This window comes from Dermacentor andersoni, chromosome 1, assembly GCF_023375885.2.
Source record: "Dermacentor andersoni chromosome 1, qqDerAnde1_hic_scaffold, whole genome shotgun sequence".
In the NCBI taxonomy this organism is placed as follows: domain Eukaryota; kingdom Metazoa; phylum Arthropoda; class Arachnida; order Ixodida; family Ixodidae; genus Dermacentor; species Dermacentor andersoni.
Window position 1 is genome coordinate 236,387,198 of NC_092814.1, and position 18,559 is coordinate 236,405,756.

At 45.7% G+C, this 18,559-nt stretch overlaps 1 protein-coding gene across 3 annotated transcripts in view; it reads right to left on the reverse strand.

The window, feature by feature from the left end:
- Positions 1-18,559, reverse strand: part of LOC126547913 (GTPase-activating Rap/Ran-GAP domain-like protein 3) — a 587,729-nt gene that overhangs the window by 47,985 nt on the left and 521,185 nt on the right. For all 3 annotated transcript variants that reach the window (XM_050195966.3, XM_050195964.3, XM_050195965.3), the window contains 3 exons: positions 13,392-13,503; positions 12,535-12,580; positions 9,747-9,853 (listed from right to left, as the gene is read on the reverse strand). In XM_050195966.3, the coding sequence (XP_050051923.1) occupies positions 9,747-9,853; positions 12,535-12,580; positions 13,392-13,503 (265 nt within the window). The remainder of the gene's footprint in view (positions 1-9,746; positions 9,854-12,534; positions 12,581-13,391; positions 13,504-18,559) is intronic.

An 18,559-nucleotide genomic window follows, 5' to 3' on the forward strand; every position in this document is an offset into this window, starting at 1 on the left:
ACAGAATTCGTCAGCAACAAATGTTTCCGGAGTGCTTCGAGCTACGACAAGGGCTCGGAAGGGATGGCTCTGGGTAACTGGACCACTAAAAGATCGGACAACGGACCATATTCTGGGAACTGGAGTAAACGGAGACAACGACGCGCAATATTCTCGCCATCTTCTCGTACCTAATTTTTGTAAGCGTCTGCGCGAATTTGACTGAACTTTCTGTGCCATCTTGTAGTCATCTAGCTTTCCACTGCGGCGGTAAGCCCGATCTGCGCGTCTTCGAATTGCCGTTGGGCATTTATATTCCCCGTCGACTGCAGCGTATTCATTCGAAACAATGACTTACTTTGTGCAGATCTTGTAAGACTCACACAATATATTTGCAAAACTTTGAAAGTTCGGGTTTTCGCCCAATGAGTTACTTAAATGGTGCCGAAAACTTTGCCAATGAGTATATTTTGAGTAGCGTCGGGTCCCCTCACTCCGTATGAGGCGATGTTTTACCAGGATCGGAAAATGATCACTACCGTGCGTTTCTGTCTGTTGACCATTCAACGCCATCAAGAAGGTCTTGTGAGCAGAGCGTGACATCTATACAGCTTGAGTAACGAAAACCCCGCAAGAACGTTGGAGAGCTGTCATTCAACACGACCAGATTACTTCTTTCTGCGGCAGTCTCTATAATGCTTCCATGGGAATCATTATATTCACTGCCCCAGATGACGTTATGCGCGTTGAAGTCCCCACAAACCAGCACATGTGGGTTTGCGATACCAAACACCTTCACCAAGCTCCTTACTGATATTTTGCTAGAACATTGTAGATAAAGACTGATCACTGTGACGCTTGTATTTCTAAAAGATATCTTGCATGCTACGAACTCCGGTATATTTAAATCGCTCGACTGTATTAAATAGGACGGCAGGTCTTTTCTCACGCATAACATCGCTCTGCTACTTCCAGCAATGCGCGATGATTTATATATAACATAGTTCGAAAGACGAAAGTCATCTCGTACGCCTGCCTCCTGTATACATAAAACAGGAAAGTTATGTTGAGCTAGTAGTTTGCGGAAATCAGCTGACTTATTTCGAAGGCTATTAGCAGTCCACTGAAATATGAAAACATTGTTATAGCGATTATTCATTGTAAGCATGCAGTGGAGCTGTTGGTGGTTGTGTAAGCACCAACGATTCCATAGAAAGCAGTGCTTTTACCTGTGGAAGGTTGTTTGCGTGCGAAATGGCACTGAGAATCGCACGCAGAGCTGTGAATAGCATGGGCAGGATCATCTGTGCCACGGGTAAAGACGCGTAATCACCAAACGACGCTGAAGCTCCATGTGTGCTCGAAGCAGGTCGCTGAAGAGCTGACTGAGATGGTCGCTGGGATGACTGGTGTGGTTGATGCGAATGTTGAGGTAGTCGCTCAGATGTTAGGTGAGGTTGCTGTGTCAATGGCAGAGGGCGTTGTTTAGAAGGTCGGCGAAGTTCACTCGAAGCCTGGGCAAGATGAGTAGTGTTCTCTGGAGGTGGATCGTGTCGCTCGCTGTCAGAGCGTTGTCGACCTGAGTGCTTTAGAGCTGCAGAATAGTTCATGTTGACCACTTGTTCTTTTTCTTTGTTGGCAGTTGGAGGCGCGCATCTTACAGCATCAAGGTTGGGTGGGGGCGCATTGCGACGAGGCAGCCTTCCGTATTTCAACTCATGTCTGCGCAACCTTGAGGCAGCTGTGCTCTGAGGACACCCGGAGAAGGAAGCTGTATGGTTTCCGCCACAGCTGGCACACTTTGGCTGACACACAGACTTGCACTCTGAATGGTCGTGGTCTTCTGAGCATATCTTGGAGCGACGTGGACTGTGGCAGTTCTTCGATAAATGTCTAAATCTCTGGCAGTTGTAGCATCTCAGAGCAGGGCCGCCATATTCTTCTACGGGATGACTCGTGAAACCTAAATGCACTCGTTGCGGCATTGGTTTGTCTTCTCTGAAATGGAGAATGACAGTTCTCAGAGGGCGTGATTCTACCGCTCCGTCTTCTTGGCGATTGTAGCGTGCCTGACGACGGGCAGATGTCACGCCAAACTCCTTCAGGAAGTCAACCAGTTGTTCTTCTGTATACTCAACTGGCACATGGCGTATCTTGCCGACAGTCTTGGTATAAGATGCCGGAATGAATGGTTTGACTCCCAAACCAGTCACTTCGCTCATCGACAGTAGATGTCTTGCAGATGAGACTGAAGTAACGTTGACAGAAAAACTTCCATCTCTATTCACGCGGAATGACTGTACTTTTTCCTTTGCCGCGGAGACAATTTCCGACGCAGCGCGGTTTGTATTCACTTGCCAGAAGTTGCGTCCTTCCTGTGAGGGTCGAAAAACTGGAATTCCCTCAGGCCGCTTCTTTTTATAAGTTACCAAGGAGAACAGCGTTTCATCGCAGTCTATGTCTTCATCTTCACTTAGCTCATAGGTAGATGTCTTGTCGTCGTCAACCCGTGGTTTCTTGGCTTCACTTTCGCTTGTCTCAGCCATATTCACTGAAGGTGCGCTGGAAGGTAGGGCAGCGTTAAAAACTAGCGTCGCCGGCTTGATGACATTAGGCGCGTGTTGTCGCACTTCCGAGTGCGGCGCCGATTCTGCGGCACTCATGCGCCTAGGAACGCGCTGTCGGACATATGGCTCGTGCCAGTGTTCTTTGCTGCCCACCGCCGTGGCAGGCGTAGATGCGCTGCGGAGCGCAGCAAAACCACGCGATACTGTGCGCGATCTGCAGCACACAGGTATCCCACAGGATGTCCGTTCTCTCCGGACAACAGCGAAGTCTCAACACAGCACTGATGCTTGAAGAAAACAGAAAACAAAACACTATCTCACCGAAGAAGCAGCGGCCGATCGGAGGGACTTCTTCTGATGATGATGATGATGATGGCCTCATGTTATGGCTCATACCCACGCTGGGGGATTGGCCAAGAGGACTTCTTCTTCTTCGCCTTCTTCTTCGCCTTTCAATAGACCTCTACTGATTTTAGGTATGAGTTATAATTAGTTCGTTCTAGTCTTAGATTAGACGTGGCGTCCACGCTGTAGAATGGTCTCCGTGAATAGTAGCCCCTATAAACACCTGTGCTGTAGGGTAATATGTACTGATGACAAAGAGAGAGAGAGTAGAGTAATGTATGATGAGCGATTAAAGAAAGAGGGAAGAAATATTGATTAACGAAATCTAGCACACACAAATAAAAGGAGGAGAAAAAAGAAGGAGGCTGTTTGCGGACGCTGATCCAGGCAATGTCCTTCTGCATGTGACCTGCCGTGGTTGCTCAGTGGCAGTGGCGTAGGCAGAAATTTTGTTCGGGGGGGGGGGGGCTCACGTTGCAGCTCGGCCTCCTACTTAAGAGGAAACATTAGCTTGGATGCTCCTGTCTAAATACATGTAGAAGGAGAATTCGTTTTTCTCGGCAGCCATTGCACCAAATTTGACGAGGTTTGTTGGATTTAAAAGAAAAACTTAAATTCTAGTGAACGTTTGTTTCGAATTTTCGATTTAGGTCGTCAATATTTTATTGAAAATGGCAAAAATCGAAAATTTTAAGAAAACGAGACAATTAAGTTTAGAACTCCGTAAATCAGCAATGAAAATTGATATCACAATTCTGTGAATCGCACATAATAGTACATCTACAGCGGACAATATTGGTATGTTACACATGAGTCTCAAAAAATTAAGTATTATGGAAGTACGGCTTTTGCAGAACCCTTGTACATAACATTACTAATCCACGTAAGATACAAATTGACATATCGAATTCGACCGATTTGAATGGTGTAATGGATGCCGTTTACAGAACCGCGATATCTGTTCTTGATGCAGAGCTGTTAATTTGTAAACTTCGTGCTTCTATGTTTTTCGAACTTTCAAATTTTTCAATATGTTTTAAAGAAAGTTCAGGCCCTAAATTGAGATTCCGCTTCCAACAGACACTAGAATTTAACTTAGTCTCTCAAATGCAACAAATTTCGTTAAAAGCGATTCAGGAGTTATCACAGAAAAGCGTTTCTGCGTTTTACATGTATCTGAATAGGCCGCGTCGGAGTAGGGCCTGAGCTAAAGCTTGCTCTCAAACAATTTGCCTAGGGATCAGATACATGAATAATAACTGCATTGCCATTGCCAAAGATGCTGCAAACGAATTCTTGAACGCTAAGCACTGTCAATACAAGTAAAATATGTATTTTTTTCATAAAAGAATATATTCGTATGCGCCAAAAATTGTGCCCCACATAACTGATGTCAATGCTTTCATGTGTTTTGTCTATTTAATAAGGAAAGAAAATATCACACGAACTTTAGAACTACATCAGTTCGAAGCCAGCAAACCAGTGCATTCCGCTGATATGAAAAATGTAAAGGCCATGAAATGAACAAGTTGAGAACAAATATATTAACGACACTTTGTCATACAAGAACCTTGTTTACATTCTTGTACATATGCAACGGCCAGTGAAAAATCTCAATGACGCTGTCATTTGTTCCAGCGTATTACGCAGCAGCAGCTGTCACCGGACGTGTATCGTAATTGCACCGAAATTATAGTCGCAACAGAGCACGTATAAAAAGCAAGAGTTCTGCAGAATATACGAGGGCGAGTCAAATGAAAGTGAGCCAATGCGAATATATGACAAACTGGGTACTATAATTAAAAGTAGTCCCCATGAGCATTTAGACATTTGTCCCATTGACTAACGAGTCGCGCAATTCTCGTTTCATAAAGCTCCTTGGGTTGCTCCTTCAAAACCTCTGCAACTGACTTTCACTTCATCGTCCAAGACGATCCTAGATCCTAGATCCTAGATCCTGGCCCCATTCCATCCACTCCATCCGATGCATGCCCTCGGCCAGAGAAAACCGAACGCGCACCGAAGTGCGCTGCTTGATGGACGGGGCAACACGAGAAAAACGCATGCGCTCTGGCTGGCTCTGGCAGCGCGCGGGTAGGGGAGCGAGAACAAAAAAATTGAAGAGGCTCAACGTGTCCTCGCGATTAAAAGCAAAAGTAGAAACAATAAATAAGAACGTAGTTACCTTTGCTGGCTTTAGTGTCTTCACTGGATGCTTTGGCGCAAGTGAAAAAAAAATGTTGATATTTTTTTATGTGACATGACGGCACGAATGAACCACCACAACGCTTCGTCTCATCAGGCCTCGCTGCGGGCTTTGTCAACTTGTCTGATAGTGTGTTAATTTGGCTTGTCTCGTTGTATGGCCCGATGTACGACTTTGGAAAAGTCAATGCACCTTTGGCGTCAAATATTTATGGGAGCTTTAAACTTACAATGTTCCGCAATTGAAAATCTAAAGCGCACGTTTCGAAATGTCAATGCACCTTACACATAAAACGTTTCTGAGAACTTTATACCCATAAAGTTTCGGGATTGATATCCACGCGCTCTGTAAATTCCATGATAGAGTGTAGATTCCGCGAGATGCCGCGGCGAGCCCGTTCGCCGTCAAAACGTCCTTGAAAATTTGTGCTCGGATGGGGCTACTTGCGTTATGTGACTCCCGGTGCATGGGCGTTGCCGCGAAATTCAGCCCGAGTTCGCAATTTTCGAGGTTAAATGGCTTTTCGAGCGTGAAAAAGACGCTCTAGACAAAATCCAGAATGATTTCCGGCGCCGGGGGTTGCTTTGGTAGGCGGTGCATGGACAGCACGAAAATATTTCGGGGGGGGGGGGGGGGGGGGGCTGAAGCCCCATAAGCCCCCCCCCCTGGCTACGCCCCTGCTCAGTGGCTATGGTGTTGGGCTGCTGAGCACAAGGTCGCGGGATCGAATCCCGGCCGCGGCGGCCGCATTTCGATGGGGGCGAAATGCGAAAACACCCGTGTACTTAGATTTAGGTGCACGTTAAAGAACCCCAGGCGGTCGAAATTTCCGGAGTCCTTCACTACGGCGTGCCTCATAATCGGAAAGTGGTTTTGGCACGTAACACCCCATAATTTAATTTTTTTTTAACTTCTGCATGTGGGGGGAGGGGGGGGTTAGCCCGCCTTCTCGCTCCATCGATGTTTCGCTTGCTCCTATCTCCGCCATTACTAACTTCTCTCTAAAAATAGTGTCGGCGGAACGCACCCTCGACGACGCCTCACAACTTCCAGGTGTATAACGAAAATTTCTGGCGATACCTATTGTAAATGGTACCTCTCAGCTTCCGAATAGACAATAGTGGTGTCACGAACGGCAGAGGCTTCCTGGAAACCAGCATGGAAAGTGCCACTATTCTCCGCACTATATACATTTGAACTTTTTTTCCGCTCCAGGATAAGAAAGAGAACAAGCGATGTACGAGTGCAAACAGGCAGCGCAGCGCTATTCTGTCAGAACATCGAAGAAGCCTACACGAGAAGCCTGTGCACGACTGAATGTGACATCCAACCACAGCAGGTGATTTTCATACTACTTGGCCCATCGTCCTTTTCTTTTGCGCATCTCATCCGTCTTTCCTGTTTTTACCTGCTCGCCTCCAAAGTTCTGTGCCCCCCGAGAGCGCCGAAAACCTCTCCCACGAGAGCACGAGCCACCATGTTCGTTGTTTGCACTTGCTAGCAGTACAGCTCTGTTGGGACACATCAAAAGCACGACCGCTGGCAGCGGCGGCAGCCGGGCTGTTCAAAAATTCAGGCGCTGCTGTTTAAATTGTGATCCTGGGCAGCAGACCAAGTGACCCGTGGTCTCGCGGTATGCGCGAAACGCGCGGCTCGCGCGACGGGCACGTGAGGTGGATGCGTGTGTACACATACGCGGCGCAGGCAAGCGAGCTTGAACAGCCAGCAGGCTGATGACCTCTCAGAACCGCGCACACAGCCCGAGCCTGATTGGAAAAGCATCGCTATGTCTGATGCTGCCTCGGCGATGTCTTCGCTCGCTGGCCGCACACAGCCCCGCGCGCCTAAGCAAACAGTGAGTTCTTTTGACTTCCCGCGCACCCGAATGTGCGCGATTCCTGAAACGGCAGTTTCCTTCATAAGGAAAGAAACGATTCCAGCAATCCTAAAAGGAGCCCTCGTATAGGCAACCTAAACAACCATATTTTCATCCTTGTTTGTTTGTTCGCCTAAGCAGTGATTCTCAAACTTATAGCCGTTCATGCGCCTGGGCCAGCTCACAAGTTGTTCGCGCAGTCTCTTCAGCACAATAATTTTTGTTTTACCCGATAAAATATTGCAACGCATTCACCGTCACAACAAGTCATAGCATGGTATATTCTACGCTGTCAGAACTGCATTTAATTTATACGATGCTAGGTGGCACATGTGGAAAAGGTGGTGTTACGTTCAGGAAATTAGGGCTGACATTAGGGGCATTATAACGTAAACCTATTCCAAACTTTTTTATTCCATTGCTGCAGCCAGCCCTCCACAGTTGATCAAAAATTTTTGGGCCAAGTCCATTTCACCTATACGTCACGCTACGCCACGAAAATCACTAAAACTCGTTATCTTACATGACGTACATGTACACAGTGATTATGCATGATTAGGCCGAAGAAAGAAAAAAATATTTCCAATTCTACAGTTTTTTTTTTTCATTAGCCCTTCGGAGTTGGTCAAGAAGTTTGTCTGTTGACCTCGCAAAACCGCTTTAACTGACCACGTCAAAGTGACGTCTACGCACGAAAGATACAATAATATGGCGAAAAAAACTGAAAACATTTCGGAATACCCGGAAGATGCCCCGTTCCGAAACGAATAGAAGACAGCACGCTCGCCGTGCACCTTCCAGCGCGATCCCACATACCAGCATGGCACTAGACGGCGCTATCATCGCAAAATGGAGGTGCCCTCAATAAAACGGTCTATAGCTCGGCCCCACCGAAACATTCTCCACTTCTGCGCGCTCCTCGCCTCTTGCCAGCCAATTAGACAAGAAATAAAAAAGAAACGTTGTGGAGGTGGGCATACGCTATTTGCTTTGAAAGCAAACAAAAGGGACAGCCTTTAAACAAGCGTTTGGTTGGAATATTGAACCAACGCTGTGGGTCACCGTCTGATGCTTGCGTCGGCGCTTACGTAAATTTGACATGAGGAACTGGAATAAAATCAAAATGAGATAGTTTTACGTTACAGGGCCCAAGGCTTGCAGCTGATGGTTCAAGAGTGGTTCGATATTAACCATGCCTGTAGTTTTTGATTTGGGCTGGATTAACGTAGTGGCCTGGAAAAAGGTGTAGGCCTATCAACGGCCCGTTCCTAGCAGTCCGCGCGGACCCCCTTGAACTTTCCCGCAGAGTGGATTGTGGAACAGTAGAAACACCGAGTTAGAAAAGAAGTGTGCGCGCGCGTGCACGCGTTCCCACGCACGTGCGGAGCATGCTTCGGCGAGGAAGAGGAGGGAGGATGAAGCGGTGTTGGTACCAGCAGGTGGATCCTATAGCTCCGCAAAAGCTGTCTGCAATTTACTTCGGTGGGACGTGCTTCGAGTTGCGTTGTCTCGAATCAGCTACTTCCACGCGGACAAATACATCTTAAATAGCGAGAGAAAATGAGAGGCAGGGAGGCTAAATAAGGTGCACCTGGTTTGCTACCCTACACTCTAGGAAGCTGCCACAAAAGGAAAAAAAGAGAGAGAGGGAAAGGAAGGCGCCATATACAGTCGAACGCCTATACAACGAACACCTCTTCAACGAAGCAACCTGTACAACCAAGGACCAACGGAATTCCCGTTTCTTTATGTGTATTGTGAACGCCTCTACAACAAAGACCACTACACCAAATTTGCCTCTACAACGAAGGAATTCGGTCATCCTCGACGGATGATTTCTTGTTGTACAAGGAACGCCACGCAGCGGTGCTGGCACTGCATGCCGCGGGTGCCACTGAGCTGCAGCTGCGCTAGTGCTGACGGCAGCGCTAGCGAGGCACTTGACGAGCGTACCGATGCCACGAGTGCTACAGCCCTGCTGCTCCAGGAATCACTCAAGTGGTACGCTGCTTTTTGTAACGCAGCAGTGGGCGTGACGGCTGACGAATACATCGCAGTTAATGACGATGTGATGATGTAATAGTAACTGATGACCGACGTCGTCTTTAACGTCACCTGTGCAGGAAGGGACGCGAATGTCAACGAATCCAATAGTGATCAAGAGCCTGTATAAGAATTTTGACAGCAAGAGAAGCAATAGTGACATTCGACTATCTCCAGCTTTACCTTGAATCGCTTCCGGGTCTCGCCGCCAAGCATGCCGTGAACCTCGGTGCAATAACGTCGGCTCAGTCGGACATTCCGTCAGACTAAGTGCACACAAAAACATTAGTGGCTTATTTGAGCAGGTCTCTTGAATTCATGGCAAATAAAGGTTTGATATTGTTGAACGTGCTTAGACCCATTGTGAGTTTTACGGTGCGCAATCTTGACAACGAAGTTACCTCTATAACGAATAATTTTGAAGGTGCCAAGCACTTCGTTATGAAAGCGTTTCGCTGTACTGAGATATGGTCGTTTCGGCGTTTCTTTTCTTTTTCTTTCATTTACAACACTTCGGTAGGTCGCAGCAGTGGGGTTATCGTGACTAGTAAATGTCTGACTGTCAAACGTCAGATTCACGCAGTTTCACTGGACCGAGGTGACTTATTACTGTGGATAAATATCTTCGTCGTGGGTCAGAGCCCTCATGCAAATGTTCTGACATAATATGCGTTCTGTCGCAAGTGGCCACCACGTATTCCGCGATTTCTGAGCGGAAAAGTTCACTCACGTTTAACAAGCACGAACTCTCTGAACTCCTGGTGGTTGTGGAACACTGGAGGACATGGCAGCGACGGCCCAAACAGCGGCACAGACTCTTCCGAGAACAGAGACAACCTGTAAGGAAGAAACATACTGGCGTTAGAATGTATCGCATTTTTCGGTAGCGCAGGGTATCGCTGCCACGGCTGTCCATAGCACAAGTGCAACAGATTGGGAGAGCGATTACCGGGAGGTAATGACTCTCCATTCTGGTATTCTGTAAACGTCCATTTATTAGGTATCTTAGACATATTGGGTATGTTTAGGTATATCAGGAACTTATTGGGTATTAGGTATTTAGGTATTCTGTAAACATCCATTTTGTCAGCTGCTGAAGTGCTGATTGGCTGGGTTAGTGTACCAGCAAGAAGTAAACAAGCACCCACAGCCAGTTTTCTTCTCGTTGGTTCAGCTCCAGCCAATCATCGGTGACCGAAATAGACAGTCCACTAGGTGGACACTGACGTAAATATTCCTCCCCCCCCCCATGCGCATCCTTTGTTTTCAAAGTGAATCTCAAGTGGAAAAGAAAAATTTCTACCGAAGTGATCACATCAGACTAAATGTTATCAGACAACCGAATACTTTGAACGGCTCCTGGTGGCGCTGAAGGGGTGCGCCTTTGTGCCTCTCTTCGTAATCACTTATTTTCTGCTAAAGCCACTTGCATAACGCTGTAGGAAACGAAATCTCCGTAAGAAATACGATCGAAGTAACCTTTCGACTTGTGTTAACGCCTTTTGCGCCTTTTGCTGAATAACGTTTGCTAGTGCGAATCAATGGAAGCAAATTATTCTTTTCTTAAATGAAGCAGTACCTAGAACAACCGATGCGAATTTCAGTGAGCCAATGTTGCAGAGATCATGTAACAACGTGAAACGTCGGTTTGGTTGGTTGCTCCTCTATTTAACAGAGACAAACTCTTTTCTTTCACAGCTTAATGTGCGTGGTCTAGCATAAGATGGATGTTTTCGTGAGCAGCTAACGACCATTTAGGACAAGCTTTAGAATAGAAAACAAACGATTTTTCATTGCTTACCTTCACAGTGATTCTGCAGCCCACCGCCCCAGACGTACAGCTAAATGGTCGAGAACTTATTCTTCCTTATATAAAATACTTTCTGACAGTCACTCGTCTTCTCGAAATTGACAAGATGTACTTTTCACCACGGAACTGCGTTTATTATTGCGTATAATAAACGTGGACTAGCGTAGTCCCTTTAATGCTTTCGGAAGCTGAGAGTTGTTTGTTACAAATCACACAGAAAATTACGAGTGTTTTTCAGCAAACAATGTTGACCTTTCCATTCCGATAAGAAGCAACCTGCCTCGCGAGCCGGCGCAACGAACTATTATCGTTCGGAAGTGGGGCCGGCCCGCATTAATGTGTGCGAAGCAGTTGGAAGCATACTGACATCCCGCAAAGCTTCCGACCCGGAAATATGACGCTTATGGCCATTCGAAAGTCGTTTATGACAGCATGGAGATATGAACGATGCAGTACTGTCATGAGACCGACTCTCTCCTGTTGTGTCAGAGTGAACAAAGCCGACTTTCACATCCTATGGACTACTCTACCGAATTGAACGTCTTTTGGGCCGCTAAAGCTAAGGTGGCAAGGGAGAAAGGTGTTTCTGGCAGTGCGGCCCCTTTGAAGGCATGTGGTACATAAATGTATGACGATAGCCATCTATCTATATCTTAAAAGCAAGCATAAGCGGTGTTCACTCAATTGTCTTAAGGGGTGCCATCAGGGGTGCCCGAAGGTAGTGTCTTGGGGCCTTTACTGTTTCTAATGTATATAAATGACATCGTAAAAACCGTAACTCCTGGTGTGCAAATTAAACTGTTTGCCGGTGATTATATTGTGTACGGTGATATAACTTGTCAGAATGATCAGACTGTCCTCGAAAGGAATTTAAATGACACTGAAGTGGTGTAATCAATCCAGTATGCTTGTTAACGCTGATAAATCCGTATTTCTTCGTATTACTCGTAAAAGAAAAGCACTAACTTTTTCTTGTACGCTTGGTTCTTCAGCTCTGCGTGAGACTAACAACTACAAATACTTAGGTGTTACTTTGACTTCCACATTGTGGTGGAACATACACATTAATGATATTTGTTCTTCTGCTTTCCGCAAACTCTGTTTCCTAAGACACAAATTGAAAAATGCCCCTCCTAATGTAAAATTGCTTTGTTATTTTTCATTTATTTGACCAAAGTTAGAGTATGCATGTATATCATGGGAGATCCTTACACTAAGTCAAATATTGCACGTCTTGAAAAAATACAAAGAAAGGCAGTTAAGTTTATATTTCATAAATTCGCAAGACTGGACTCTCCCTCTAATATTATGACAGAAAATTCTATACCCACTCTTGAATCACGCCGAAAGCAGCTAATTCTTGAATTCCTTTCTCTTCTTCTTAACAACAGACTTGAAATGAAACCATCGACTTACATAACGCCTGCACGGCACGCAAGACAGCATCATCCGGACACACTAACACCCTATTATGCTCAAACTGACACATTTAAATTTTCTTTTTTTCACAGAACAATATCAGACTGGAACGAAAGTTTACAGACATAGTCTGACTAAAAAGTGTATAAATTTGTACTTTATTGCTTGTTCCTAAATTATTCTCTTTTGTTTGTATGCATTCTATTGCCCCTCTAATTGGACCAAAAGGTCCGCAGTATGTACTAAATAAATAAATAAATAAAGAGTTTAATGATGATAGAAAGCTTACCTGTAAGCATCCTCTTCTCGGATGTAAGACACGACTGCAAAAATATCTGCGTTGGGAGAGTAAAGGATCACAGTGGTCTTTCTGAAAGAATTGCGCCAAGGTATTGAACTGAAAGAATGTTCCTCGATTACCGCTGTTTGGACGCATTGCTTGTGAATCAAAGCTGAAGAAGTTTAGCGCATACAGTAGTGTAAGCATAATCCATTCACGCAAGTGACAAACGCCTATACTCGCGTACAATTTCTTGTGGCTATGAAGGGAAAGCTACGGGCGCGTGGCTGCTGCACACGTGTTACCGCGCCAAGTATAGTCCGGCAGTGTTGACAGTGCTTTTGGTCGATCGTAACCGAGGCTGAATCGATGCAGTTTCCACGTGCGACACTTTCGCGTTTGCCCAGACGCGGAAGGGAAGAGCGGCAAAATAAGCAAACTTTTACACTCAGTGGTGCGTTGTGTCTTATTTAACGGCTGCTAATAAGGTGCTTGTGTTTTCTCTTCCCCGGCCTAACCCAACGTAGATTCAAACGCGTGACTCGTTTCGGAAGTGCTCTAACTCGTGCGCGCTTTGACTCCGTAGCTTTCCCTTCTTAGCCACAGAAAGTTGCCTGCGAGTATAGTTGGCTCATTTCTTAATATATGCACTTCTGCTGTCTAAACAGAGCAGCACAAGTTTAGGCTTGCCATCATGTTGCTTCGCGTTTGCTACAGCGATTGTGCGCACCTACAATTCCATTGTTTTATATGAACAAGCATATGTCAAACTTCTATTAGAGGCTAAACGCTTAAGAATAATATCTACTATTGTTTGCGCACTCTTGTTACACTTAGCACCAGAAAAGTGACGCTGTCTTGGATACGAGTAAACTGAGACTTGATCATCGATGGCTTGAAGTTGCAGTGGTCTTCGTAGCTTCCGTTCAAGAAGATTATATTCACAATGTCGTTCCCAATGTGACGCTTTCGTTCCACCTGAAACAAAAACGCTCCAATCAAGGAAAAGTCTGCTGGATAGCAGAGACATTTCATAGCATACAAGAATGTTTGCTTAAAGCATACAGTACTTCAGGAAGAAAAAAAAAAAAAGCAGTTAAATCTACACTTGCAACGACGAAAGTGATAAATTTTGGCGTGAAAAGGCCATTTAGCAAGCCAAGGTAGAATGCTTTTAATAAATACAAAATCCAACTTAGAAGGAATTCGATCAATTTGTCAAAACATTATACTTAAAGAAAAAGACACTCGTTTTAGCTCCACAAATAACTTTCTCTTACGTGAAACCCAGGATTCCAAATTGGCAAACAAGAGCTCGACACCAGTAATCAGTAACACCAAGTGTGCACGGGCACAGGCACTCTTCGTTGACCAACGACCACTCCGCAGCGAGGCAATGCACGCCATCGGTGCACGTGTAAACTCTCGAGCCTTGCCACACCTGGCGGGGAGGCGCGATTCGCCTTCGTCCCACCGCCGTCCCTCTCCAAACGACATCGCAAAGGTGCGCAGGAAAACGCCCCAGGCGCTCTACATTTCTCTTCCATTTAATTTCATTATTCAATTTATTCGGGTAGCAATTATACATCGTCACTCCAGGCGCGTTTCTGTCGTCGGCATCGGGGTCGCCGTGAGGTTCCGTATGAAGTCCAAGGACGATAAAATCGTTGCCGCGCGCCGTCTGCTGTCAGAGTTGTCGGACGATCCCACCGCTGTCAACCAGATGTAGGAGTCGTCGGACATTATCGCCGCTGCCACCATTTGAAGGAGTTGAAGGCCGTAGAGAGGAACAACAGGATTTATTTACGTTATTTACATCTTAGACAAGACATACATCGACAGTCTAGCGTGACTCCCATATGGAGCCCGCAAGACTAACACACAGCAAACAGCTTACGAGCACACAGCTCACGAGTACATTTTGAGCCCGACAACGAGCACTCAGCTCACTAGTACATTTCGAGCACGACAACGAGCACGCAGCTCACGAGTACATTTCTAGCACGACAACGAGCACGCATTAGCAGCCGGCAATCGCTGCTTATAAGCACTTGGTCCCCCCTTGATTCTAAGCGGACGGAAACATTCGTCCAGTCATCGTTCGACGTCACCGTTCGACGTCACCGTAGACCAGCCTTTTTGGAGGAGGATGAGGGCTGTCGACTTGGAGGATGATGAGGGCTGTTGGAGGAGGATGAGGACTCACATACACGTGCCGCACATACACACAGGTGTAATGGTCCGGAGCCGACTTGAGAGGGGCTTCGTAGAGCTCTGAGCCGTTCCGGGTAGCACATTGTCTTGCGTCTTGGTCGGAACGCGGGAAGGAGCCCCTGTCGGCGTTCCCGCGGCAACTCCCCCACTCATAGCAGAACCGGGCGGCGTTGTCGTGTTGCGCACAAAGCCTGCTTCGTCGAACTCCTTCACTCGCAACGGTGACGAGGCTAGAGGTTGGCGGCGGCGTTCCAAGATGAGGTTACCACCGCTGGCGTAAATGGCTGGCAAACTTGCACTGCAGCTGGCCGTTCTTAACACTGCTGTATGTGCGAGTGAAAGCTTGCGAGGGTGAGACGGCGATCGCGGCGCAATCTCGCCCACGCAAGGGTGGGAAGCGGGGAGGAAGCGCGCCGTCTTCCGTTGCGCGAGACTCCGTGGGGGGGGGGGGGGGGGAGGCGTTACTTGAAGGCCATCTGCGACGGGGACACAGTACGCCGCGCGCTGTGTTTCCGCGACTTCGTTCGCATTGATGCGAGACGCAGCACGAAGGTCAATTCGCTCGCTGCTGCTGCCGCCCTTCTTCGCTCCAGCGTTTTGACAGCGAGTTTTCGAGGTCATTGGGTGAGATGTGTTCATGTTTGCTCGTGCACGCGAGACACCATGCTTGTTAATTTAGTTAGTATGCCTATGGTTACAAGTTTATACGGTCGATAAATCTACTAACCTTACTTCGTATAGCTGTCCACTAATTTGCTATCGCAATCGATGCTTCACCTTTCGGACGGAACTGCAACATTTTTCCTTTCATTTTGTTAGTTCCTTGTCAAATTACGAGCAGATTGGCACTAAACGCAAGAAAGCCTGACAGAAGTCCCAACATCCTTGTAAACAGTTCCTACAGCAGCCAGATATATGCAAAATGATATCAGTAATGAAAGAAGTACACAAACAACTCAACAGTTTGCAGAGGACCTAATCTCGAATGCAAGTACAAATGTACAGATGCAATATTGCATAGAGAACCTGGGACAATAGAAAAGTGTTAATCTAGTAAAAACAGAAAGCAAATGATCCAGCAAATAAAAATAAAGTGAGACGAAAATAACAAGAAATATAGAATTGGCATACTGAATACAATAGACACCGAATGACGTAGCGAAGTACAACAACGTAGGACGCCATGCCAAATAAGAAAACTGAAAGCAACAAAACTAATTGGGTACGACATCATACCACCTTACATAAATATTCTTACATTAACATTGTTACATAAAAGCTGTTTTGCTTAGTATTGTGGTTGGATATGGCGCTTTAAGATGATTCTTTGGTTCTGTCCTACAAAATATATATTTTCCTGCATTAGGATTTCTTTAAATTGTCTCGTTAAAGCTTTTTCTGGGCAAATAAAGTTAAGCTTTGTTCGACTTTGCGTAGTATATGAGTTTAATGGTGCTATTTAAACAATTATTTTGATTGCATTGTTCTGAGAAGCATAAAATGGCAAAAAAGAAAGGAGCGGTTGAATAACAATAATCATTCACACACGCAAACTGCGATAAAAATGACCTTTATAGAGACGTTATTAAAAGAATGCGCAATGTCGTTCAAAGCCTGAAGGACGAAGTTGGAGCAAATGATTCCCGTGCTGACTGAACCGCCATTCAGACGGTGCATGCACACACTAAGGGGTCAGATTTCTTGCGAGCACTCTTCCCCGCAGATGCGTCAAGCTATATCCCGCCCACAACAAGAACTTGATCATGTCATCATGACGACAGAAAAACGGCGCCTTATAGAACGTCGAAGGAGAGCTGACATCGGAGCCTTGCAGGACCTCAGAAAATTAATGATCCGGCCTTCGCAACAGCTTTTTTTTCCTCTGTCATATTATGTAAATAAATGTCATCCGGTAAACAAAAGCGCTTCAAGAAATTAATACACCTGTGAGCGCGTGCGCTCAAAGATCAGGCAAGCATATAAAAGCGTCCAGCAGGAAGGCTTCGTAATGGCCTGTTGTGAATGCGACTCAACATCCACGACGTGCGCTCGCTGAACTCGGCAGTGACTTACCGGCAACCATTCGCGCCATAGTGCACGAGACAGTGTTGATAGATAAAAAAAAAAAGAGATGATAGAAAAGAAATAGACAATATTCGCTGGGATTTGTTCGCATCGCCACTCTACATACAACTGGTCGTCATGACAATAACGGTGTCGAGGTGAAAATGTACTTAAATTCTAAGATTTTATGCGGCAAAACCACGATGTGATCATGAGGCACGCCGTGGTGGGGGGCTCCGGATTAATTTTCAATTCACTTGAATTTAACATAACATGTAGAGTGAATTTCCATGAACTGGTTGGACCCGTAGCAAAACGCTAGTAGTGGGTCCAGTACTTAAGTACAATAAGGCACGCAGATATAGGCTTCATACTCGCATTAAAAGCGCGATAACAATAGACAGAGCTCACAAGTTTGGTCTTGTTAAAGAAAAAAAAGGACGAAAATAAAGTGTAACGAAGCCATAATAAAAAATACTAAGCTATATTATATTGAACACTAATATATAACTCACAAAAGGTGGACAAACAGGTAGTTTTAAATTTTCGTTGGTTCATCAAATAACAGAAATCGTCACTCAGATTAATGGAACGAAAAAGATCATACATATATCTAGGTATTAATATGGGGAAAGGAGACGTGAAGAAAATGCCATGATAACGGAATTAATAAGAAATATTTTTTCGCTATGATATTGAAGTTATGGGCTTTTAGTTATAGAGGCAGAGTTCGCGACTTTAGCACGAGTAACTTGCATTTGTCGCTCTCCATATATGTTGTGAATTGGAGGTCAGTTAAAGTTATCATCATCATCATCATCATCATCATCCTGGTTTCACTCAATGCAGGGCAAAGGCCTCTCCCACACTTCTATAATTACCCCGGTCATGTACCAATTGTGGCCATGTTGTCCCTGCAAACTTCTTAATCTCATCCGCCCACCTAACTTTCTGCCGCCCCCTGCTACGCTTCCCTTCCCTTGGAATCCAGTCTGTAACCCTTAAAGATCATCGGTTATCTTCCCTCCTCATTACATGTCCGGTCCATGCCCATTTCTTTTTCTTGATTTCAACTAAGATGTCATTTACCCGCGTTTGTTCCCTCACCCAATCTGCCCTTTTCTTATCCCTTAACGTTACACCCATCATTCTTCTTTCCATAGCTCGTTGCGTCGTCCTCAATTTCAGCAGAAGCCTTTTCGTAAGCCTCCAGGTTTGTGCCCCATACGTGAGTACTGGTAAGACACAGCTGTTATACACTTTCCTCTTGAGGGATAGTGGCAACCTGCTGTTCATGATTTGAGAATGCCTGCCAAACGCACCCCAGCCCATTCTTATTCTTCTGGTTATTTCAGTCTCATGATCCGGATCCGTGGTCACTACCTGCCCTAAGTAGATGTATTCCCTTACCACTTCCAGTGCCTCGCTACCTATCGTAAACTGCTGTTCTCTTCCGAGACTGTTAAACATTACTTTAGTTTTCTGCAGATTAATTTTCAGACTCACCTTTCTGCTTTGCCTCTCCAGGTCAGTGAGCATGCTTTGCAATTGGTCTCCTGAGTTACTAAGCAAGACAATATCATCGGCGAATCGCAAGTTACTAAGGTATTCTCCTTAACTCTTATCCCCAATTCTTCCCAATCCAGATCTCTGAACACATCCGGTAAACACGCTGTGAATAGCATTGGAGAGATCGTATCTCCTTGCCTGACGCTTTTCTTTACTGGGATTTTGTTGCTGTTTTTATGGAGGACTA